The sequence below is a fragment of the Orcinus orca genome, chromosome 9 (assembly GCF_937001465.1).
Source record: "Orcinus orca chromosome 9, mOrcOrc1.1, whole genome shotgun sequence".
Taxonomy (NCBI): Eukaryota; Metazoa; Chordata; class Mammalia; order Artiodactyla; family Delphinidae; genus Orcinus; species Orcinus orca.
In genome coordinates this window covers 21,888,154-21,912,921 of record NC_064567.1, presented here as the reverse complement: position 1 = coordinate 21,912,921, position 24,768 = coordinate 21,888,154, and the positions used below count along the sequence as shown (strand labels likewise).

The 24,768-nt window shown below is 43.9% G+C and overlaps 1 protein-coding gene across 4 annotated transcripts in view; it reads left to right on the top strand.

Moving 5' to 3' along the window:
* MEST (mesoderm specific transcript) overlaps positions 1-24,768 on the top strand; it is a 107,595-nt gene that overhangs the window by 18,235 nt on the left and 64,592 nt on the right. The window contains exons 1-12 of one of the 4 annotated variants that reach the window (XM_033432447.2): positions 6,932-7,032; positions 15,799-15,953; positions 18,039-18,118; positions 18,527-18,604; positions 18,728-18,864; positions 19,017-19,075; positions 20,172-20,212; positions 20,751-20,821; positions 21,073-21,174; positions 22,546-22,622; positions 23,793-23,856; positions 24,420-24,766. In XM_033432447.2, the coding sequence (XP_033288338.1) occupies positions 15,800-15,953; positions 18,039-18,118; positions 18,527-18,604; positions 18,728-18,864; positions 19,017-19,075; positions 20,172-20,212; positions 20,751-20,821; positions 21,073-21,174; positions 22,546-22,622; positions 23,793-23,856; positions 24,420-24,567 (1,011 nt within the window). In that variant the 5' untranslated portion in view covers positions 6,932-7,032; position 15,799 and the 3' untranslated portion in view covers positions 24,568-24,766. Of the gene's footprint in view, positions 1-6,931; positions 7,033-12,398; positions 12,651-15,798; positions 15,954-18,038; positions 18,119-18,526; positions 18,605-18,727; positions 18,865-19,016; positions 19,076-20,171; positions 20,213-20,750; positions 20,822-21,072; positions 21,175-22,545; positions 22,623-23,792; positions 23,857-24,419; positions 24,767-24,768 lie in introns of those variants that run through there. The other 3 variants (XM_033432446.2, XM_049714611.1, XM_004272191.3) reach the window with 3 other exon arrangements.

Here is a 24,768-nt window from a genome sequence, read left to right as displayed (position 1 = left end):
ATTTTTCTCTACTGTTTTTCTGTTTTCAGTTTCATCGATTCTGCTATTTATTATTTCCTTTCTTCTACTTACTTGGGTTTACTTTGCTCTTCTTTTTACAGTTTCTTAAGGTGGAAGATTAGATTTCTCTTTTCTTTTCTTTTTTTTTTTGCGGTACTCGGGCCTCTCACTGTTGTGGCCTCTCCCGTTGCGGAGCACAGGCTCCGGACGCGCAGGCTCAGCGGCCATGGCTCACGGGCCCAGCCGCTCCGCGGCACATGGGATCTTCCTGGACTGGGGCATGAACCCGTGTCGCCTGCATCAGCAGGCAGACTCTCAGCCCCCGCGCCCCCAGGGAAGCCCCGAAGTTTAGATTTTTGATCTGAGACTGTTCTTCTTGTTAAATACCGTCAGCTCCCCTTATCTGTGGGATGGGCAGTTGGTTGAATGCAAGGATGACGAACCCAGGGATAAGGAGGGCCAGCTGTACTACAGCCATTTTATAAAAGGGACTTGAGCATCCTTGGATTTTTGTATGGGGGTGGTGGTTTTGGAACCAATTCCCCCACAGGTACCAAGGGATGATTGTATTCATTGCTATAAATTTCCTTCTTAGCACAGTTTTAGCTGTATCCCACACATTTTTTTTTTGCAGTACATGGGCCTCTCGCTGCTGTGGCCTCTCCCGTTGAGGGGCACAGGCTCCGGGCGCGCAGGCTCAGTGGCCATGACTCACGGGCCCCGATGCTCCATGGCATGTGGGATCATCCTGGATCGGGTCACGAACCCGTGTCCCCTGCATCGGCAGGCAGACTCTCAACCACGGCGCCACCAGGGAAGCCCTCCCACAAATTTTGATGTATTGTGTTTTTATTTCCATTCAGTTCAAATTTTTAATAATTTCACTTGTGATTTGTATTGGACCCATGGATTATTTAGAAGTCTACTGTTTAATTTCTAAATACCTGAGGATTTCCATATATTTTTCTGTTATTGATTTATAATTTAATTCCATTGTGGTTAGAGAATATGTTCAAATGAATTCAGTCCTTTTGCATTTATTGAGACCTATCCAATATAATACAGAATATGATCTATCTTGAGTATGATCTACCTTGATGAATAGTCCATGTTCGGTTGAAAAGACTGGGTGTTCTACTTTTGTTGTGTGGAGTTTTCTTTAAATGATAATTAGTTGTAGTTGATTGATAGTATTGTTCAAGTGTTGTATATTCTGATTTACTGTTTCCTCTATAAATTTTTGAGAGAGGAATATAAAAACCCTTAGTTATAATTGTGGATTTGACTGTTTCTCCTCTAATTCCATCAGTTTTTGCTTAAGTTATTTTGAAGCTCTATTACCATATGCATACACGTATAGGATTTTTTTTTGATGAATTAATTCCTTTTTCACTGTGAAATCCTTCTTTATCCATGGTAATATTCCTTGTTCCAAAATCTTTTTTATAATATTATATGTCACTTCAGCTTTTTAAACTAATGTTTTCTTGGTATACATCTTTCCTTCCTTTTATCTTTTCAGTAATGACTTTATTGAGATACACTTTATGCAACATATAATTCACCTATTTAAAATTTACAGTGGTTTTTATTATACTCACAGAATTGTGTAACTATTACCACTATTAATTTTTAAAAATATATATATATTTATTTGTTTTTGGCTGCGTTGGGTCTTCGTTGCTGTGCACTGGCTTTCTCTAGTTGTGGCGAGTGCGGCCACTCTTTGTTGCAGTTCGGGGGCTTCTCATTGTGGTGGCTTCTCTTGTTGAGGAGCACGGGCTCTAGGCGCACAGGCTTCAGTAGTTGTGGCAGGTGGGCTCAGTAGTTGTAGCTCGCAGGCTCTAGAGTGTAGGCTCATTAGTTGTGGCGCGTGGGCTTAGTTGCTCCACGCAGCATGTAGGATCTTCCCAGACCAGGGCTCGAACCTGTGTCCCCTGCATTGGCAGGTGGATTCTTAACCACTGCACCACCAGGGAAGTCCCACTATTAATTTTAGATGCACCACCTCCACCCACAAAATCCCTATACCTATTAGCATTCACTCTCCTTCCCCCCTCCTACCCCAGCCCTAGGCAACCACTAATCTACTTTTGGTCTCTATAGATTTGCCTATTCTGGAATTTTGTAGAAATGGAATCATATAATATGTGGTCTTTCGTGTCTGACTTCTTTTACTTAGCATAATGTTTTCAAGGTTCATCCATGGTGTATCATGTATCTAAACTTCAACCTTTTTGTTGCCAAATGATATTCCATTGTATGCATATACCACATTTTATGTATCCATCCATCAGCTGATGGTCATTTGGGATACTTGTGTGAACTTAGTGGATTTGCGCTGAAGCACCTGAATGTCTATGACAGGCATAATATTGTGGACAGAGATAATGGGAATGGGGGTAGAGTGAATCATAGATAGGACGTAATCCCTCCTATAGTTATAAAATCTCTGATTCCTCTCTCTCACTCTCTCTCCCTCAATGAACCAGCCCCTCAAAAAAGAGTAATTCATGGATTGGACTATATTCACGGCCCAATCTACCCAATTTAGCACCATGATGCATTCCCCACTGTTCAGACTACAGAAGAAAAACTCCCTGAAATACCAGCCTAAATTCAATGAAAACTTTCAAATGAATAATTTCATTCAACTGAAGAATTTCCAGCAGATGAAAGAGCATAGTATGGCATCCAGGACTCTCACACCAGCTGCTGTCTGTTAACTGCTGCCAAAAACAAGGGAATGTTTCATTTGGGAGTTTTCCTTGTTCTTATTTTAAGGTAAAGCTTTACTCTTATTTACAGACTATTAGGGTTTCTAATATTGTCTTGAAGTTAACTGTGGAAGCCACTGATCCTACAGGTAGACAAAGGGCAGGACAGTACTATCTGGTAGACTCGGTACAGGCACATCCAAGTTTGATTTCTGCTGTATATTTGGTGCTGAAGACTCCTGCTTTCTGTACAGCTGGTGCCAACACTGTGAAGGGAAAGAAATTAACTCACAGGCACAGGAGAATGAGACTCTCCAGGAGTGCTATAAGCAGAGCTGGGTTCCCACAGAGCACAACAGAGTCCTGCCCAGCTGCCCATGTGATAAACCACAGGCTGCGATTACTCATGACAGGAAAGAAAGAAGAAGAAAGAGAAGCCTGTACATTCCTTTAACTGCAGTGGCTGATAAGGGATTTTAAAAGAAGTTTCAAATCTGGGCTTCACAATTCATCCTTGCTCTTACTGGCTGGCTCAGCCTCCGCTTGCTCCTTATCTCGCCTGTAGCAGTAACTTCCAAATCAGTGTCTCATCTCTCAGGATCCTTATTTTCCTCTAGTCCTTGTTCTCTCCGACATGGAAAGACGTCAGTCCCCACTCTACCCTCCCTTAAGTCATAAATGTCATGTTTGCTTACAGATCAGAAGTGGAAAGTAAATACTAAAAGCATGCCTCCAGCTACCCCCACAAGTGCCTGCAGCTCTCCTCACTCGCATTTAGGGACCAGGCCAAGTAACAGCTGGGGGAACTGAAGGGTGTGAGACTCGAGAGTAAAGGGCCCTTTCTACGGGCATTCACATTTAAATTTAAAACAGAAAAGCGCAATAAACGAATCTCCCTGTAGACCAGATTCGCCCCTAAGCTGCCACTTTGCCACATCTGGATGTTTCCAGGGATTTCTAATACATATGTAAATATATTAATATTGTAAATATCAACATATTTAGTTATATGATACATACAGATTTTTATACAAGTAGGATTATAATATACACACTCTTTTGAACCTTGCATTTTCGTGTACATTGAAAAGCTTTACACGTTAGGCAGCCTCATAACCAGCACCTTATAGATGGATATTTAGCTTGTTTTCAGTTAAAAAGATTCTTTTTCCAAATAATGCAGCATTGTTCATCCTTGGACACATGTCAGGGAGTATACACACAGAATAAATTTGGCAAAGTGGAATTGCCGGATCAATTTTAATAGCTATTGCCAAAATGCCCTCCAAAAAAGTTGTATCTATTCAATTCTACCAACAGTGTTCCTCTGTTTAACGTTTAACTTCGTTTCTGTATGTGTCTCATTAGTTATTCCCATCAGAATAGCTGGCCTCATTTCACTGGTCTGGAGTGAACTACCCACAGAAAGTTTCTTTACTCTGTTTATTGAAGAACAGGAGGAACATAAATATGTTTTGCCTACATGTAAAGTTAATGGCCTGTGGTAAAGAATGTAGACTTTTAAGCAGCCTTCCATGTCGTTTGGCTTGGGAAACACTGAGTTAGTGTGCTAGACACCTGGCATGGGTTTGGAGGAAAAAGGTGGGCCTTCTTGGGCAGTGCCTGCCAAGTTGGATGATGGCCTCTGCCCTTCCCTCCTGATCAAGGCACACATCACTAAGTCTGTGCCCATCTGTTTCTCCTCTGCTAGGGAGGGGCTGGAGCCTGGGGGATGGGAATGTGTTAACCCCTTCTGGAGTCCTGATTATCCCAGCTGGACTTCTGGGTGGGGCCGGAACTTCACTTGAGTACTTGGTCACCCCTTCATAAGCTTCAGTCACTTATTCTCCCCTCCTCCATACTTTCATGTCATCTGGGTAAAAGTCTTGCTCTTTTGCCCAGTGGCTAAGGTCCCATTGCTGGGCCAGAAGCAAAAGAATGCTTGGAATAGTAAGGAAACTTTAAACGTTAGAGTTTCTAAGAAACAGAGCTTTCAGAAGTAAAAGATCTGCCAACAAATAAAACGTTTCTGCAGAAGTTAGGTGGTGTTGCTCTGGTTCCAGCAACTTACTCCTTTCTCAGTCATATGGCCTCTGGGTGCCATCTTGTTCCCTGCCCCTCTTCCTATTCCCTGGAAGATCCTCACCCCCGCCTCCTCTGGGAACTCCCAACAGACCTTTGTTCATAGCTGTATTATTCAGTCATCAGCTTATGTGTTTGTCTTTACCACTGAATTGGGAGCTACTGAAGTTCTTAACAACAGCAACAGTAATAGCATTAGCAATGATATGGTGCTTTCTCTGTGCCAGAAACTCTTCTCTTTACACATATTAACTCGTTTAGACTCCATACATCCCTCATGATATCTCGGTATCCCCATCTTTGGCAAGTTTTTGAACATTCTATGGTGACTCTTTCCATTTATCAATAGATCTCTCTTCCCCCACTTATCCAGAAGGAGATTTTTTAAAACAAAAATTTACTTATTAATGGTTTACAATACATCAGTCCCTTAGCAAAAAAATTCATAACATTCATATCATAAGAAAAAATTATACAGAATAATAGCAGGATTGTTTCCTTATTTAGCTTGACGTTCAAGGCTATTTATTTGGCCTTCGATACCATTAGTTTAAAGTAGAACACTCTATTTCCATCTACTAGAGTAGAACAGCTGTGTGTTTTTCCTTTAAAAAATAAACTCTGTAATACTTTTAAAAGATGATCTGTGATTTTTCATATATCATTTAATTCTAAAAACCTTTTTGATGAATAGATAAACATGAGTAGACATATCTGCGTTCAGATCCTGGCTCCACAACTTACCACCTCTGCATCCTTGGGCAAGCTCCTTCATCTTTCAAAGCCTCAGCTTTCTCATCCGTAAAATTAGGATAATAATAGTTCTTTTATAGCATTATCATCAGAATTAAATGATATAATGTACATAAGGAGTTTAGCACAGTGTCTGGCACATAGTGATCAACAAGGGACAGAGATAGCACAGAGGGAGTGATATTTCTGTAGGAAGGCTTCAGGGAAGGCTTTCAAGAGCATGTGACAACTAAGGTGAATTTTGAGTAATGAAGTTTTTAGGTAGCCTAAGTGGGGACGAATGTATTTGGCAGGGGAAAGATGTGTAAAGGCATGGAGAATGGAAACCACACAGTGTTTTGGGAGGAACTACAATTAGCAACATTAAGTCAGATTATGAAGTTTGGGAGAGGTGCAGGTGGTAAGAGAGAAGATTCTAGAGGAAGGGAAGGTCCAGATTTGGAAGTGTTTTGCATGACCAGTTAAAGAGCTTGAATTTAGCATTGGGAATAGGAGTTAGTACAGAGTTTGAAGACAGAAAGAGATGCGATTTGATTTGCATTTTAGAAAAATCACTTTGGGCAGGTGTGTGAATGATGAATTAGAAAGGTGTGATCATGGAGACCTGGAAACCAATTAGGAGGCAGTAGTCCAAGTGAGAGATAATGAGGCCTGAACAAGGGGAAACTGTTGGGAATGGAGGGAAGCAAGATGAATCCAAGATACTTGGGAAGTAAGATGAAGAGCAGGGGGAAGGAGAGAACTTGCTGGGATTTGTACCCAAGGCTGCTTGGCTTTTTAGCTTCATTCCATTATGCCACAGGTATTGGTAATTGAGTGTAGTAGACTGGAGTGGCTAATGATGCCATTAACCACAACAGAGAATAAAGAAAGTAGCACAGGTTCCGGGGAAGGGGGGTGGTTAGTTTGTAGTGGAGGAAGGGTAATGAATTTAACTTAGTCCTTGTGGAGTATAAGACGTGTGTAGGCCATTCATGTGAAGAGGAACCGAAGGCAGTCAAATATATGGATCTAGAGTTTGGAGTAGAGGGAAGGGCTGGAGATATAGATTTGGGAGTCTTTAGGGTAACTATGAAGTTAGGGAAATGGTTGAGATATGGAAGGCTCGCCAAAGATCTCGACATAGTTAATAACTATCTTTGGCCTTCAGTTTTACCATGTAAATGTACTCAGATTGGGCCCTATAAAAGTTTATTCGTTTATTCAGCCTCTTATTCAATGCACAGCCTGCCGTTTCATACCCTTCGCAATAGGTGGCGCTGACGCCCGGCAGGGAGAAGGCGGCAGCATAGGTTGGGCTCGGGGGCGATGGGCCGGTGCGCGGAGGTGGCGACGCTCTAGCCCAGAACCGGGTATTCGGTGGCTTGGCTGGGTCTTCCCTGGGACTGGGGTCAGACGGAGAAGCTCTGGCCGCGGGAAGCGCATGCGCAACCGGGTCCCCAAACATGGAGTCTTGTAGCCCAGGTCTTACCTGAATCAGGTAGGAAACAGGTGGGGAAGGAGTGACCCTCCACCTTTAGCCTCCTAGCCCAGCGGATGACTGGGCATGGGCACACTCGGGGTATGTGGCTAGTGTGCGTGGACTACACCAATCCTGGGGCCAAGCTTTGAGTGATAGTGGCCCGGGAGGCCGTGAGGACCGGCTGGGGCGTGCCGGATTACGCGGAGGTTGGTGGGTGGCCGCACGAGGTGTGCGCTCCACTCGAGGGCCACGCGGGCGAGGTCCTCGGTCATCGTCTCCTAGAACCTCGCGGTCGGACGAGAACACAGAAGTCCCCTAACCCTCGCCCGAGGCTTGACTCCCCACAGAGCGTTTAGTCAGTCAGTCGGCTTGACCATCCCTCCAGGAAATCGGGTCTCGAGTTCCCGGGAGGCTGCGCCTTCCCGCTTCGGGACCTCATTGGTGGTTGGGAAGGTCGCAGCCACACGGGCCTGGGCGAATGTTGGGGGCACGGGGACGCGGCCACCCGGCGCCGGTGGGGAGGGGGTGTAGTTTTCGCTGGGAGTTGGAGCAGCGAGTGCGGGGCTGTGCAGAGCGAGTGCTTAGTAACCGGCTGGGGACCAAGCGCTGCGGTAGTAGCGGGGGTGGGGGCCCTGGAGGGCACGGTGGGGGAGGACAGCTGAAGGTTTGCGGTGGTGATAGCAATCGAGGAAAAGCAAAACACCTGCTTCTGGGTTGACTCATCCAGGCTGGGGGGATAATTTAATGTGGAATGTAGTTTAAAAAAAAAAATGAATTGTGTGCCGTAGCCCTTTCTTCCCCAGGCAGCTAGGAAATTGCTTGTCCGTCCGAAAGAAAGCTGTTTTCCTTAGAGGACTGTGATGAGCATCAGATGAGATAATATACATGAAAGGGTAAAGAGCTATAAAAATGCAAGATATGATTTTATTTCAAATCCTTCAACCTATTTATGTGTGAGTGTATAAGATGTATTCCAGGTGTGGAACAGCAGAATAGTACCAGACTTGGGATTATGGGATGTGCCCAGTAATGCAAAGGGTGTGTAAAGATACTTTAGGGGTGCTCAGTAATACTGTAATCTCTAGAAACAGTCTCTTAGGTTTATCTTATCTGGTTAATGGGTTATTCAGCTCCCTTGCTTCTCTCCTCTCCCACTTATCTTTTGAACTTTTTTCAGCCAAAGATTTTTACCCAAAAACGAGCCTGAAGAGGAAGGAAGACACCAGTCGCCTTTTGGATATATGGGTTAAATTTGATTGAGAGGGAGGTTGATGTGATTGTATGCATAATTTCTTCAATTTGTCTTGCCCTCAGCATGAAATAGCATGTTGTACAAAGAGCTCTGGGTTGAGGGACACCCAGGAAAGATCTTGTTGTGGATCTGACCTTTCAGGGAGGGGTCACCCTGGCCAAGTTCCAATGCCTCTCTGAGCCTTAGTTTCTGTCAGATGGGAAAAGACCTTAAAGGTCATTCATGCATTTATCCAGACCTTGCATACCTGCCGCAGGGCTACCCAACCCCTAGAGACAGCGAACTTGTCACGTCCCCAAATGGCTGAGCTACCCAGTCTCTAGACAACCCTGTTGGAAAATTCTTTATGTTGAATTGACATCTGTTTCTCTACAATTTGCACTCATTGGAGCCATACAGAATAAAATGTCTAATGCTGCTTCCACAAATATTTGAGGACTGCTAACACATTTCCCTTCTTCCACTCACTCCACAAGGGTTCTTTTCTTCCAACTAAACATGCCCGGTTATTTTAAACAGGGAGGCAGTGTGGGGTAGTGGAAAGAACGCCAGCTTTGGAGCCAGACGCATCTGCGCTCAGTTCCCAGTCCCTTCACATACTAACAGTGCTCTGAGCTGCTGTATCTTTCTCTGAAAAATACGGATGAAAGTACTCATCTAGCGAGTTATTATGAGAATTAGGGATAAATTGGGTGAAGATCCATGCTATAGTATGCGCTTAAAATATGACAGCTGTTACACCTTCAGTGACATAATTTGCAATACATTTTAGTCGGTCTTCTCTGAACAAATTCCTGTTTATGTGTCTCTTAATATCTGCTGTGCAGAACAAAATAAAACACTTTCTTACTAGCAGAATAGAGCAGGATTAGCTCATTCTGGGTGCTTCTCTAATTACAGTCTACAGTCTACAGTGGTTTTTTTTTGGAGCCATATCACATTGACTCACTGACAACTAAAATCCTGACTCGTTTTATGTGCTGCTGTTCAGTCAAGTTTCCCCCATCTTGGACTTCTTTAGCTTATTTGAATCGATAATTATGGCTCTTGCAAGTGGCAGCCCCAGTTCTGTCCTGTTGTCTCCATAAATATCCTTGTTGTCATATTATGGGTCTCAAACTGGGGTTCAAAAAAAAAATGATTATTGAACCCACAGTACCAGCCCTGCTGATCTCACCACTGTTGCACATCAGCAAGCTAATAAATGCTGAGCTTTCTACCCTCATCTTTGCACAAATCTGAGGTCTTTTTATGTGGGACTGTCTGAGAATTGGAATGTGACAGGAATGTATGATAAGCTACGGGTTGAGGGAATGCTGCTGCCTGTGATGTCGGTCAAGTGTGGTGTTTGTATCCAAGAAATGAAAGGGTGCACTGAGAACCAGCCAGAGGCAGGCTTTGGATTTATGTACGGCTACATGTTTTCTCAGGCACTCCAAATGTTTTATACCTTGGGCCAGATTCTCCCCTGGTGGAGGAAGCTTCTCTCTGTAAGTCAGGCACGGTTAAAAAACTCATTAACTGTTTGGCTTCTGGGGCATTCTCTAGCATTCTTTCCCGGCTTTAGCCAAGCTGATCTCTGTTAGTATCCTCTGCGTTTTCCAGACTCCTTGCCTCTGTGCTGGGAGGTTCTTCCAAACAGGAATGCTTCCTTCGCCTAAACGAGTTACGGGTTTGAAGTCCTTCTCAACCTTGAGCCCTCCTTTTCCAAGGAGGTTTTTCCTAGCACTCTGTCCGGGAGGGTTTGTCTTGAGCATCAGACTTAGAATTCCCGTTGTCTTCAAGTGCTTCCCTTGGTCCCCTCTGCCGCCCCCCACCCCCCAGCAGTCTCCCCTCCTGTCTACCTACTTGTTCCATGTGGGTGGACATGTTCCATGGCTTTCAGAATAAGATCCTTTGTGAGCACTCAGTCCATTAAATACAAAATTGCCTTCATCTCGGATGCTGGTGCTTCTGGTATGGTGAGAATGAAAGTGCGGAATTGTTTGTAGGACTTATAGGTTCCATTGACAGTAAATACGAAAAACTATAATGCCAAGTTTGTTATATATTGTTGTCTTAGTTAAAATAGGAAAGTCTTTATTCTGTTGAAAGGACCGATTTAAATTTTGTTGAGTAATTATTTCAGTCCTTAAAAGGTGGTGGTTCGTTAAAATAGGTAATCTTCCACTTGTTAAGGGGAGTAATTTAAATTTCATTAAGTAACCAATTAAGGCCACAGAGGGTTTAAATCCATCGGTGGCTCCTCATTTTCTTCGGGACAAATTGTAAACTCCTTAGGTTGAAATACTCTTTCTAGCCTAATTTTTTGTCTACCAGCGCCACGGCCCAAAGGACTTGGAGTTTTCCCCAAAGGCTGTGCGGTCCTGCGCCTCCGGTGCTTTGCGAATGCCGTCCCCTCTGGTTGGAATGCTCTTTGTCTCTGGTAAATGTCTATTCATCATTCAAGACAACCCTTTCCCCCCTCCCCTTAATTACTTCCTCCCCTGTGCGCCCTCAAATTCTTGTACTTATTCATGCAGTATTTATTAGGAGTCTGCTTTGTGGCCAGCGCCGTGGCAGGCTCTGGGGATACAAAAGGTGAATAATACTTGGGCTCGGGCTTTGAGGGGCTTGCATGTTAGGGGGAGGGGGCCAACCTGTCACAAAACGCTGATAGGAAATTAAAGGGAAAATTTAAGCACCGTCAGTTCTTGTGTGTCATCCTCACCGGATGGACAGCAGCTCGCTTTGGGGGCAGGGGCCATTCCTCCTTCGTCTTTGCACCCCTGGCTCTTAGCGCTCTGGAGGTGCTAAATTAAGCATTGGTTTCATGAACCTCGGAATCGACACCAGTAGAGGTGTACCCTAGACTGCGCCACACGTTTTGGTGACACGCTCATAGATGGCGGTTTCTCCTATGTCTGACTGGTGGCCCTCAGCTCCCTGGCACACTGTGAGGTACCGGGTGGGCTCGGCTGGCCCGGCCTTTCGCCCAGATGTTCGGAATCATGCTCGCCCGAGCTCTGGGCAGTTGAGTGGCGGGGAGGCCTGGGCGGGCACGAGTGGAATAGAGGCCTGCAGCGCCCCTGCTGGAGGGAGCCGGCACCGCTCGGGCCGCCTGGCTCGCTCGCAGCCCACGCGTTTGTCAGGAATTCAATTTACAGCCAGAAAACGAACAGACACTGATTCTCTACACTTTTCTCTTCAAAGGCGTGATAGATGTCTTTTAAAGGATTGTGGATGAGGAAAAAAATCCTTCCCTCTTTTCCGTACCACTGGGGCCCTCGCATTGTGATTCAGTCTTAAATAAATGCATAAACAAAGGGAGCTTTAGTCTCATAATTCGGCCGATCATTCTTTCCGGCACAGGACGGGCTAGTGCCGGGAGTGGGTGCCGCGGGAGGGCTGCGGCGGGCCTCCGGCACGCGACCACGTCGCGCTGCCGCAGAGGAAAACGTGCCCAGCGCCAAGGCGGTGGCTGACCGAGAGAGCCCAGACTTGCCCCAAGTTTTCCCCCGTTTTTTGCTCTCGAGCGGTCGTCCCTTGAATCAGCCGATTAGCTCTGCGGTAGCCCAGCCGAGCTTGTCGTTCCCTAGCCACTCGGTTGTGCCCTTGGTGGGTACCTGTAGTTAGGGACCTAGGAGGTGTTGGGCGTTCAGGGACCGCTGCTTTGGCCCGGGCACTCGAGCGGTTCAGAGCCCCCGCCTCAGCGCGGATCGCGAGCGGGATGTGAGCCGGCGCCACAGCGGAAGCCCTGGTCCCACTGCATCTGAGGTCGAGTGGCCACCTCTGGGGCTGGGGTGGGGGGCCTATGGGTGGTCTCGGGGGAGGTGATGGAGTCTCAGGAAGTCTGTCGTGTCTTCCTGTAGTGTTAACACGCCAGAGGAGGATTTTTGCTACAGAACCTGTGGTTCAGGGTAGGGGGCCGTGAGGGAGCAGCGGGGTGCTGGTGGGGGTCAATACTCCTGAAGGTGCCCTCCGAAGCAGCTGCTGTAGGAGGGGCGCCCCATCCTTGCGCCCTCAGCGGGGCTGCGGGGAAGGGGGTGGCTTCGGCGGGAGGGGCACTGCAGCGCGGTGGGCGGGCCAGGGGCGGGGCGCGGGTGGGCTCTAAAAGTCGGTGCCCACTCACTCTGCGCTGCCGCGGCCACCAGCACATCCCGGCGCATCACGGCGGGTGGCGCCTCCTCTGCGGCAACCGCGCCTTGCGCATTGCCGCAGCGCACGCCCCGGTGGCCGCTCGCTGCTTGCCGCGGCCGCGCCGCCCTCGCGGGCTGTGGGCTGCGCCCAGCTGCCGGCCGACCCTGCACCGCTGCGGGCGCTGCGGCGCGCCCTTTGCTCAGGGCCGGTGTGCAGGCGGCATGGGATAAGACGCCACCATGGTGCGCCGAGATCGCCTCCGCAGGTGGGTGCGTGGTGGGAGAGGGGGTGGGGGGAGCGTGTGTGACTGGCTTGCAGACGTCGTCCCCAAATGGGGTGCGGGCCAGCGGGTGGGACTTTGTCCGTCCGAGCTGGGGCTGCCAGAGCGCGACTCCCGCAGTAGAGGGAAAATCTCCGGAGGGTGAGGGGCATGCATTCCCGTCCTCTGAGCCCGTTCTACCTGCTTGGAAGAGGATGTCTCGCCTGCACACAGTAGAATGTTCAGAACGCCTGATCTCCCTGATTTAGGATTTCTAGACCCTGGTATCTCTCTGATGCAATTTAGAATTTCTAGACCCTGGCGTCACCCTGTGCGGTTTAGAATTTCTAGACCCTGGTAGCGCCTTGGAGTGACTTAGGATTTTTAGACCCTGGTGTTACTCTGATATGGTTTACAATTTTTTTTAGACCTCGGCATCACCCTGGCATGATTGAGGATTTTTAGACCCCGGCATCGCCTTGGTGCGATTGACGGTTTTTAGATCCTGGTGTCACCCTTGCGCGATTGAGGATTTTTAGATCCCAGTACCCCCTAGGTGTGAATTAGTGTGTCTAGACCCGGTTTCACTTTGACGCGATTTAAGATTTTTAGACTCCGGTAACGCCTTGGCGCGATTAGGGTTTTTATATCCCAGCATCGCCTTGGCGCGGTTTAGGGTTTCTAGATCTGGATTTTGCCTTGGCGTGAATTAGGATTTTAACATCCGAATATCACCCTGACACGATTTAGGGTTTCTAGACCCCTGCATCGCCCTGGCACGATTTAGAATTTTGAGACCCCGGTATTGCACTGCGGTGATTTAGGATTTGAAGACCCTGGTGTCGCCGTGGCGTGAGTTACCGCATAGGTGTGACTAGAACTGGCAGTGTCTTATCACCGAGGCGTAAGTATTTTTGAGATTTCAGTAACAGGAAGCCAAGTGAGAATGATGTGACCAAACTCATAATATTACACATGAATTATTTGCATTGGTTTACAAAATAGTTCATAGTCTCACCGCGATGCTGTGAAGTGGGCAGGTTTGGTGGTATTAAATGTGTGTATTTTTCCTATTTACAAAATGAAGAAATAAAGGCTCGGAAAGGTTCATTAATTTCTGGAAGGTTTGTTACTGGGGTTTGCTGAATTTGTACTCTTGATTCTTGGCTCATCAAAGAATGGAGATTTGGGTCAAAAAATGTTTAATCTATTTTGCCTACTGACTGCCTGATTGCTTACGTACTAAAAATCCTAAAATGTTGTTGGGGGCATTTTTACTGAAGTAATTAAGACAGAAAGCGGCTTTCTGAGGGGTTGCCTCTTCGCTTTCTTAGCGTAAAAGAGAAGGAAGAGGTGCGGGGTGAGGGTGTCCCGAGCGGAGAGTGTCAGTCCTTTCCCTCACCGCCCCGCTCCTGCTCAGCTCCTCTCGTATGCCCTCCCCGGCTCTCTGCTGAGTCACTGCAGATACTCGGCTGCTGGAACCCGTCAATGAATGAGATGAGAAGTATGGGGATCAGGAGTGATGAAATGCGCAGGTGAAAATGTATAAGCTTAAGTCCAGGACAGGTAGCGCTTAGAAATGATCATCTAAACCTGATACTTTTTGTCATCTCACCTTTTCAGGAGATAATGGGATGTAGCCTACTACTACTGTGGGGGGTGGATATTGCGATATAATGGTCATGTTCCGGGCATTTTTTCTAATCATTTCTTAATCTTTAATCTTTCTACCTTGGAAGGTAGAACCAAATCACTGGGTCTGTTTTATGGATATGCACTTCAGAGGGGGGAAGAAAAAAAAGACCGCCCTGGTGACACCTTAAAAATAGTCAAAAGAGCTGAGATTCTCTGTGGATGTGAAACTACAGGCTCTTATTTTTTGAAAAAAACTCTAAAATAAATAAATATCTTGTGAGTTGGATTAGTTTGTTAGAGATTGTGGCCAGATTACAGGTAATATGGTAGAAGGATACAGGCACAAAGACATTTCCACCAGGGCTTTCACAATTAATTCCCCTTATTTATAGTTCTGTGTTCTTGACAATTCTTATTTTAGTTTTAGACGGTATTTCCATTCTGGCTGTTTTTAAGAGAATTTCCATTCTACTGATGGTTCTTTCCCTGGTGGCCATCAGGAGTCATAAGCTAGAAACAGAGGGAACTGTTTCTAATTCCTGTTTAGCACTTCTTGTCATTGTGGATGAATTGATCTGGACCTTCGAAGTCCTGGGCATGGGAAAGTTGGGTGTGCAAATCAGTGCTTTCCTCCCCAAAACAAAATCAGTTCTCAGATGCTCTGCTCCTCTTTTTGGGGGGATGGGAAGGAAGGGGCATCCTAAGAAATTAAATAAATGGGGGAGCTTCCTCAAGAGTCTGCTAAGAAAAGCAGAAATATAATCTGCTGCCCTGACCTCTCAAGAGATTAGATATTCAGGGTCATGATAAAGCTGCTTACGTTGGAATATACAGGGCACCTATCTTCTTACTTTCACAGACTCTTTACCCTGAGCAGTTTCTCAGCACAAATCCAGATAGTAGTAGCAAACTGGGCTTCACTGGAGTCAGAGGGTTGATAAATATTAGAAAATCAAGAGCAGCTCTCTGCTTTAGGACATGTGATGTTCCTACTTTTTTTTTTTAAAACAAACATTAGTTTAATAAATATATATATATATATATATATATATGTAAAACATTTTACCGGTGCGGGGCTGGTGGGTAGATGGTAGAGCTTTTAGAGTAAATATGAAGGGAACCCTCCCTCCCCCCAGGAAGCCTTGATAAAAGACAATGAAGTTACTTAAGTAATTTATCTTCCTTTTACTTTATATAAAACCTCTACAGCAGGTCTTGGGAAGAGCACAAGGGAGGGGCTGTGGGGTTAAAGTGGGATGAAGTTGAGGGGGAAGATTACATATGAAAATAGTATTTTTTTTTCCTTAAAATTAGAATGATGAGCAAATATGGTGATTGCCATAGCAGGCAGAGTACACTTACATTCTTGGTAAATTTTCTGCCACGGTTGACATGGAGGACAGGGTAGTCCCCACATGGTACAGAAATTCCCCACCCTGTTTTACCAGTTTGGGGCTTGTGTTAGAATCATGTACAATGTCACCCAACTGCTTACCCCGGGTTTCTGATTTCCCTACAGGATGAGGGAGTGGTGGGTCCAGGTGGGGCTGTTGGCTGTGCCCCTGCTTGCAGCCTATCTGCACATCCCGCCCCCCCAGCTTTCCCCTGCTCTTCACTCATGGAAGTCATCAGGCAAATTTTTTACCTACAAGGGACTGCGTATCTTCTACCAAGGTAAGAACAGGGCTCTTGAAACACTCTGCACGTAGAGGTCCCGTGGGTCCCTCTGAGGTACTTATTTTGCATCCATTGGTCTCTGTTGCCCCTCAGTGATGGAGGGGAAAACCCTCTTTTTCTGTGTAGTGTCCATTTGAAGGAATGGACTAATTCCCCTCATTAATTTGATAGCAGGGAAACTCAAAGAAAATTGCTGGGAGGGTGAGGGTGGTGGAATGGAGATTCCAATGTCCATAGACTGACTTGTTAGTATAATTTATTTATTTTTTCTGATTTTGACTTTTTTTTTAACATCTTTATTGGAGTATAATTGCTTTACAGTGGTGTGTTAGTTTCTGCTGTATAACAAAGTGAATCAGCTATACATATACGTATATCCCCATTATCTCCTCCCTCTTGCGTCTCCCTCCCACCCTCCCTATCCCACCCCTCTAGGTGGTCACAAAGCACCGAGCTGATCTTCCTGTGCTATGCAGCTGCTTCCCACTAGCTATCTATTTTACATTTGGTAGTGTATATGTGACCAGTATAATTTACTTTGTAGCCTGATTTGCAGTGATAGATAGTACTGGCTTTCTTTTGTGAGCGCCCCTAGTGTCAGATAATATAAACAACATCCATAGATACAGCTGCCATTGGTTCTGTTCCCCCATCCCTGATTTCATTTTATTGTTTCTATAAAGATTATTTGTTATATGTATAACTAAATGTGATTTAAGTCTTATACCTTTGTCTAAGTTAATTTGCTAATAATTATTATGACTGCTACTTACCAATTAATTACCTTATGCTAGGCATTGAATTATGTTTTCAACCTTCATAATTTCGTTTAATCTTTACAACAGTACTTGGAAAGGTGCTGTTCACCTCATTTTACAGGTAAAGGGAATGAGAAACAAGATTGGAAAAGACTGCTTTTGGGCGGGGGTCAAGAGCAATAACGAAAAATGTTTGTCATAAACCGTTTTTCATTATTGCTCCTGACCTCCTCTCATTCGCTATATTCAACTAAAAGTAAGTATATAATTTTCTTTATGTTGGTCACTTAGGTTGTTTCTAGTTTTCCAATGTTTTAAATAATGTTAAAGGGAAATCTCCATGTATGTGTTAATTTTTTCCTTATTTTTTCAAATAGTACTTCATGTAAATGAAATGATTTATTTGCACGGATTCTCAAGAATAAGACTCCTAGGCTAAAGTATATACAATTTTTCATTGCTTCTAACTAAATTATTTTTGTAAACCTTATTATCAAATTCTCATGCCAGTGGCAGTATATGAATCTATCAGTTTTAATCTAATACTATTTTTTATTAGCAAGGCTACTTACCGTTTAAATATTTGGCTAATTTAAAAGATGTTTATACATTAAAAAATGTTCATGTTTATTAGCCTTTTCTTATAGTTGCTAGAATTTTGCAATAGTTGAGCATTATGCTTTTAATATTCAGTTGAGTCTCCTCTGCGGGAAATAAAATTGTTGGACAAATGGCATAAACTGAGGCACCCACTGGGTTGAGGAAGGGAATTTTTGTGAGGCCATTAATAATCAGGTACAAAGAACTTGTAGTTATTAAGTTGTGACTGTATACTTTTAACTGTGAAGCTTTACTTTTTACTGTGGAAAAGCAATTTACATATTAATGACACAGAATAAAGGGAGAAATGAGGAAATACTTCTTAAAAATCTAGGTGAAAGTAAGCAGTCTGCCGTCAAGTATTTTCATATAAAGTGAGCTATTTACGTTTATAAAAAATTGAAGTATAGTTGATCTACAATATTATATTAGTTCAGGTGTAAAACATTAGTGATTCAATATTTTAATAGATTATACTCCATTTAAAGTTATTATAAAATATTGGCTATATTTACAATTTTTAAATATACAGAATAAAAGAAAACAGATATCAAATGGCTATTCTTACGTAAAGCAATAAGCTTGCATTTTTAAAAAAATCTGTTATTTTAATTTCATTAATTTGGTCAAGGTTTCTTGTCCTTTATACCAGATTATTTCATTTTTTCATATCTTCAGGGTTATTTTCTTAGGGCGTCGGCCTAACTGCTCTCTCTCTTCCCAGACTCTGTGGGTGTGGTTGGAAGTCCAGAGATAGTTGTGCTTTTACACGGCTTTCCAACATCCAGCTATGACTGGTACAAGGTAAGGAAATCAGACTTCTGGATCCTACTATGCCTTTAAAAATCCAAAATCGAGGATTTTGTTGTCAGCACTGGAAGACTTGCATATTTGAGTTGCTTAATAAAATAGGATTAAATGTAGAACTGTTGCTCATTTACTGTAAGGGAGTAAAAAAGTCTTTGGCAATCTGGGAGCGATCATTGCCAAGTTAAAAAATGTTGGAGTTCCTCCCTCAATGGAGATTAATTATAAGGAATAAAGCACTTTCCAGGAGGATCATTTGTGGGCCTGTGGTGGTTTCATAAGATTTTCCCTTTATCGAAGTCTGTTTATTAAGCTGAGATAGGGATGAAACTCCTTTGCTGCTGTAGGTTGGAGAAGAGGAGGGGCAGGATTAGAAAGACCAAACCATCCCTTTCCTTCTTGTAGATTTGGGAAGGTCTGACCCTCAGGTTTCATCGAGTGATTGCCCTTGATTTCCTAGGCTTTGGCTTCAGTGACAAACCGGTAAGCAGCATCTAGATGGGGCAGTGTTGCGGGATGGGGGTAGGCAAGGATGGAGGGGTCAGGCTGGCAGACACACCTGCACCCTTGACTTCACCCTGTGTATCTGGGCTCTCCTTTCCGTAGAGACCACATCACTATTCCATATTCGAGCAGGCCAGCATTGTGGAAGCTCTTTTGCGGCATCTGGGGCTCCAGAACCGTAGGATCAACCTGTTGTCTCACGACTATGGGGATATCGTTGCTCAGGAGCTGCTCTATAGGTCAGTGAAGCCATGACTTGTGTACGATTCACAGGTTTCACTCGTTTAAGATGAGAGAAGTACATTGTTCTGGGTTCTTTCTGGCCCTTTTCCCTCTTGGGAGTTTGTCTTCAGCTGCTCAGTAAGCTATGTGTTTCCCTCCCCACCTCTAGGTTCAAGCAGAATCGATCTGGTCGGCTTACCATCAAGAGTCTCTGTCTGTCGAATGGAGGTAACTGCCTTGGAGGCGGGTGGAAAGTGAGGTGTAGCCTAGAGGGCCACATTTAGATACGGCAGTGACGTCTAAATGGTAGCCTGATGGTACTGCAAACAGACCCAAGCAAAGTAGTGGATCTTTACCTCTTTCATGCCATGAACCACTTTGTGGCCTGATGAGATTTACTGACGCTTTCTCAGAGTAATATTTTTAAATACAGAAAATAAAGTAAGATTACAAAGGAAACTGATTATCTTGATGTAAGTTAATAGAAAGCTGTGTTATAGTAAGATGTGCTTTTTAAAATGTATTTAATGCATTTTCCAGCAAGATCTTGTGGTGTGTCTGGTAACAACTGTGATTAGAAGTAGTGGGGAGTGCAGATGATATTTCGCAATCTCTGCAACAACTGCAGTGGGTTCTGCAGACATTTGAGATGAAGCCACAGGTGCTTCTACTACTACTGTGGTTTGTGTCATAAACTCTCAATTCACAGTAGTGCCAAGTTTCAGTTGGAAATTAGCGAGCCCTTGATTAGACCTTTTGGAGATGTTTCTTGTTCTTTGCCTGCCATTGAGCCTGGCTTGTAAATCCATGAATATCCAGGTGCCCCCCCGAACACCTTAGAATACCTTAAGGGCAGATTGGGAGAGGAGTCTGTTTGTCCCTTTATCAGTAATGCTCATGGCTTTCTCCCGTTGACTCTGGAAAAAAATGGAAAGGGAAAAGCTCTAGGTGTTTTGAAGCATCTACACTTCTGAAAAATCTCTGGTTTCCTTTGCAGCCCGAATAGTTAACAACATTGTGTATTCTGAGGAATGGGTGGAAACGCTAAGGGGAGCCAGAGTCTAGTCATCAGCAGTGTGGATGACCATGACATATTTTTCCCTTCTCTCTACAGTGGGGAAAGTGATCCCAGTGGGATAGAGTTTGACCTGATAAACACAGAATTCCCTGGATAAATAATAAATGACAGTACTAAGTTTTTATTTGTAGTTTGGTTTTTGGCAGTAAAAGCCCTCAACTAATAGGGTGAATTGTCTCCGATAATGGGCCTATGTTTGGCCTAAGATTGTTGGTAAATAACTACCCTAAGTCTCTTCTCCTATAGGTATATTTCCTGAGACTCACCGTCCTCTCCTTCTCCAAAAGGTTGGTTACTCCACTGACTAGATCTTTTGTTTTTAAGGTTTATACTGATATAAATAATGCTGGTATCTTTATAACGGCCATACCTGCTCTCAAGGGCTGTAGTTAAAATCTGTTTCATCATGAACTCATGTTAATGAAGTTAATTTTTTCCTTAATAAAGGAAAAATAAAGCAGTAGAAGTGACCCCTAGATAAATAAAGGCTTATTTCTGAGAATGAGAGCAACAAATATTTGGAGAAGTACAGCTATCTAAAGAGTTGTGTCATTAGCATGATGTTTGAACAAACTGGGATCCTAGTCTAAAGTTGAATATATCAGTTAAAAGTCTTCGGGATTTAGGGAAGCGTAGAATGTAATCTTAAAGGGAATTAGAAATAGATTTGTTTTCTATGGGAGAAGAATGTGGGTAAGCAAAACAAGAAACTAAAAGCCAGTAGATTTGGCTAAAGTCCTTTTTTAGTTCCTAGTATAAAACCTTTTATCCTGGATAGTTGTTTTCTTTCTTTGGACTCTTCGATTTTTACTTTCACACCTATAGCTTCTCAAAGATGGAGGCATGCTGTCACCCATCCTCACGCGACTGATGAACTTCTTCGTATTCTCTCGAGGGTAAGTCATTGTCAAACACTGATTCACTTCAGCATGGGAGCAATGTAGTGAAAAGTTGCTGCCATTAAAGTTCTGGGCCAAATCTTAGGGTTTGACCCTTTAAAGTAAAGGTGTTGACCACTGCCAGGCAAGTAGTAGAAGGAATTCATAAACCAGTCAAGGGTCAGACATACATGACCTGAGGTTCCAATCATACTTGATGTACTGAGTTCTTCTCACACTTACCTTTCTGCTTTTTTGGACTCGTTCAGTCTCACCCCGGTCTTTGGGCCATACACCCGACCCTCTGAGAGTGAACTGTGGGACATGTGGGCAGGGATACGCAACAATGACGGGAACTTGGTTATTGACAGGTAAGAAATAACCCTTTGCTTTGGTTTCCAGAGACACTTCTTTTGGGAAGTGGGGAAAGATGTGGGATTGTGTGTTCTGTTCCTTGCTTTCATAACCACAAGGAGAGTGGTTATGACCTATGAGGCAAACCAAAAAGTCATGCTCTGTACTTTCTAAGAAGAAAGAAATTGAGAATAGAGTGAGCTCTGAGCCTAAGCCATTTGGCACCGTAAGTTTGGATAAACAGCTGCAAATTCTAATGCTAATTTAGTCTGTAACTGACTGACTGGCAAATCGTCTTTGGACCTTTTGTCAATAGTAAATGTTTCAAAATGTCTAATCATAATTCTGAAAGGTGCTTAATGCCTCTCTCAAAGTACAGATTGTTTCCTTTTTCATATCTTTTCTGTAGCAACAGGGACTGAGAAGGGAGGTTTCTCTGTCTTGTACAAAGAATCCCCATGCCTTGGTTCAAATGAGAATGTAGCCACTTTCGCAGAGGGACCTAGAGATAGTGTATCCAGAACTACTTGGGGTAAAAGGCCCTGTCTCTTTGCCAGCTGGGTCAATGTAGCTTCCAGTGTGTTAACTGGTGGCTCTGCTGGGAACTGTGAGGTCGAGGGAGCCATTGCTCCCTAAGGAATGGGACCCTTGAAGATTCATTTTAATATAAAAACCTGAAAAACAAAGCCCTCTTGTAAAATTCCCTTGTGCTTTCAAGAAACTAAATACCATTTCTAAGAGGTGATATTTGAAGTTCACAAAAATAATTGTCCTGGAGTTGGCAGGCAGAATAATTAGAATACATGAATTTGAGTTCTAAAATGCAGCTGTGACATCTTACACTGTAGGATGAGGACTCTGCCTCCATTTTATCTGTGGTCAGATGAAATGCAGAGGTTGAAGCTTTGTGCTCATGAACTTCTACACAGAATTTTAGAAGTAGATACCAATTTAGAGATCATGTAGTTCAGTCTCTTGAAGATGAGGAAAGATGTGTGTGTTAGCAACAACTTTTGAGTCACAGAGCTTGTTAGTGGTGAAGCCAAAATCAGAACTCTAGACCCAGACTTTAGTCACATGCAATCCAAAGTAACTTCCAGCCTTCCTAGATTTCATTCCCTGCTTAATAAACACAAAGAACCATTAATTCTAACATCGATAGTAGGCGTGATCACTGCCATAGCTACATGGTGGTTAACTCTAGAGGGTAACGGAAACGGGTAAATTAAGTGGGCCATTCCCAGGAATGCCAAGTTGCTTCTGGATTAAGAAAACATATTGATCGTGTTCAGTAGGTTGTGTTCCTTGTGGTTCCTGTCAGGCCTTTGCATCCCCATAGCAAAAAAAAAGTTTCTTGTTTTACTCTTGCTGACTTATCTGTCCTATAGTCTCTTGCAGTACATCAATCAAAGGAAGAAGTTTAGAAGACGCTGGGTGGGAGCTCTTGCCTCTGTATCTATTCCCAGTGAGTATTTCTATATTACCTCTTTTTTCTTTTTTTAAATAAAGTTTATCTTGGGCTGCGTTGGGTCTTAGTTGCAGCACACGGGCTTCTCGTTGCAGAGCACGGGCTCTAGGCATGCAGGCTTCAGTAGTTGTGGCACAAGGGCTCAGTAGTTGTGGCTTGCGGGCTCTAGAGCGCAGGCTCACTAGTTGTGGCGCACGGGCTTAGTTGCTCTGCAGCATGTGGGATCTTCCTGCACCAGGGCTCCAACCCGTGTCCCCTGCATTGGCAGGCGGATTCTTAACCACTGCGCCACCAGAGAAGTCCCTCTATATTACCTCTTGATAGGAAAACTGAGGGACTACGGGTTAAATAACTGCCGGACTTAGCAAAGATACAAGATAACTAGCTAAATTTGAATTTCAGATAAACAACAAACAAACACCTATTTAGGATAAGTATAGGCTATGCAGTATTTGAGATATACTAAAAAAAAAAAAAGTCATTATCTGAAGTTCAGATGTAACTGGCCATCCTTTATTTAATCTGGCAGCCAGTGACATGTGTTGAAGAGAAGTATATAAAACATTGAGATCCTGTTGGAAAGGGAGTTGGTGTCTCTGTCAGGAGTGAGAGTTAGACCAGTTTCTGTGCTGTGCATTGTCAGTAGCTGCCACATTCAATGCTGAATTGCTGGGACAGCAGGCTGTTTAGATTACTAATAAAGAGGCTATAGGTGGTCTCTGCTTATTTCTCTCTTCATTCTTACGGATTTAAAAAAGAAATTCAGTGCACTATCTCACACAGAGTATTTAGTGCTCAGGCTATCACTGGTTGATTTCAAATGTCAAGGGTCAACTGTAACTGAAGAGAGAGACTTAAAGAATGACAGTCTTCTGGATTTATAGAAATGGAATGTTGGAAGTGGGGCTTATTCCTTTTGGTCCAGGGCACGGAAGAGATGAAGGGACTGAATGGTTGTTTACAGGAGAAAAGGTCTCAAATGGACTGATTTTTAGGCTTGTTCCCATATGTTCCTTGTAACCTACTTATTGAAAGAAGCTAGGTTTTCTATTATAAAAGAAATTTAAAGAAAAAAAATTTTGTTTTTGAGGGGTAGTTAATTTTACAGTGGGAATAGAAAAATGGATGTGAGAGCTATTAATAATTCATTCCTCTTCCCTTTCCTAGTTCATTTTATCTATGGGCCACTGGATCCAGTGAATCCCTATCCAGAGTTTTTGGAGCTGTACAGGTGAGTCTCCCTCAGGGGTCTTTGTTTTCTTAGTACCTCATCCTGACAGTGGTGAACAGGATTGTCTGTTGAGGCAATCTAGCCTCTGTCTCTGACCTCACTGGCTGTTCATCTAGGAAACACATAATAGAGGATGAAATAGGGAATCTTACTCTCACATAATGTAAAGCTCAAGAAATTCAGTTATACATTCTCTTGATTTATACAGTCTGTTTTCACTATCATGGTTACTACATGTTCCGAGATGTACAGGTAAGAAACAGCTATCACGTGAACCAAGGAATGGAAGTGGATGTATTTTAAGAAGCGTTTGCTTCAGTCTGATTGTAAAGCCAACTCATTGGCCTCAGCTGAGGAGACTGCATGGGGAGAAGGAACTGTGGGAAAGTGCCTTCGCAGGTTGTTCTCCTCTCTAGGTATTTATTTGGAAGGTGTCGGAATATGAGAGCTTGATTATGTCACATAAAAATGTTCCATACCTTCACATGGCCTAGTAGAAACAACCCAGTAGTAAATAGCTTACATTTAATTTTAAACAAAAATACCCTCTCTCATCTCCTCAGGTTAAGCAAGGTCTTTTGTTATCTTTACTTGGACAGTGAATTGCTGAATGGCCCACTTCTCCAAGGAGCTGGAAGTCATCCCGCTCTGACATGTGTTGTATATGTGTTATATTTTCACGTTGTTGTCTGTTGGAATATGAGCATTTAAAAACTAGTCTGTATACATCATAAATGGAATTGGCAAGTTTACCTGCCTAAGATAGATATAATTCCAAAGTAGAAGGTGAATAAGCTCTTTGTTGGTTCCTTCCAGTGTGGTATGTCCACAGGGGCGTTTACTAGGGCTGCCCACTGGCTTACATCCCTCCCCCTCCCTCCAGCCTCAAGTTCACCTACATGCTGTTCTCTT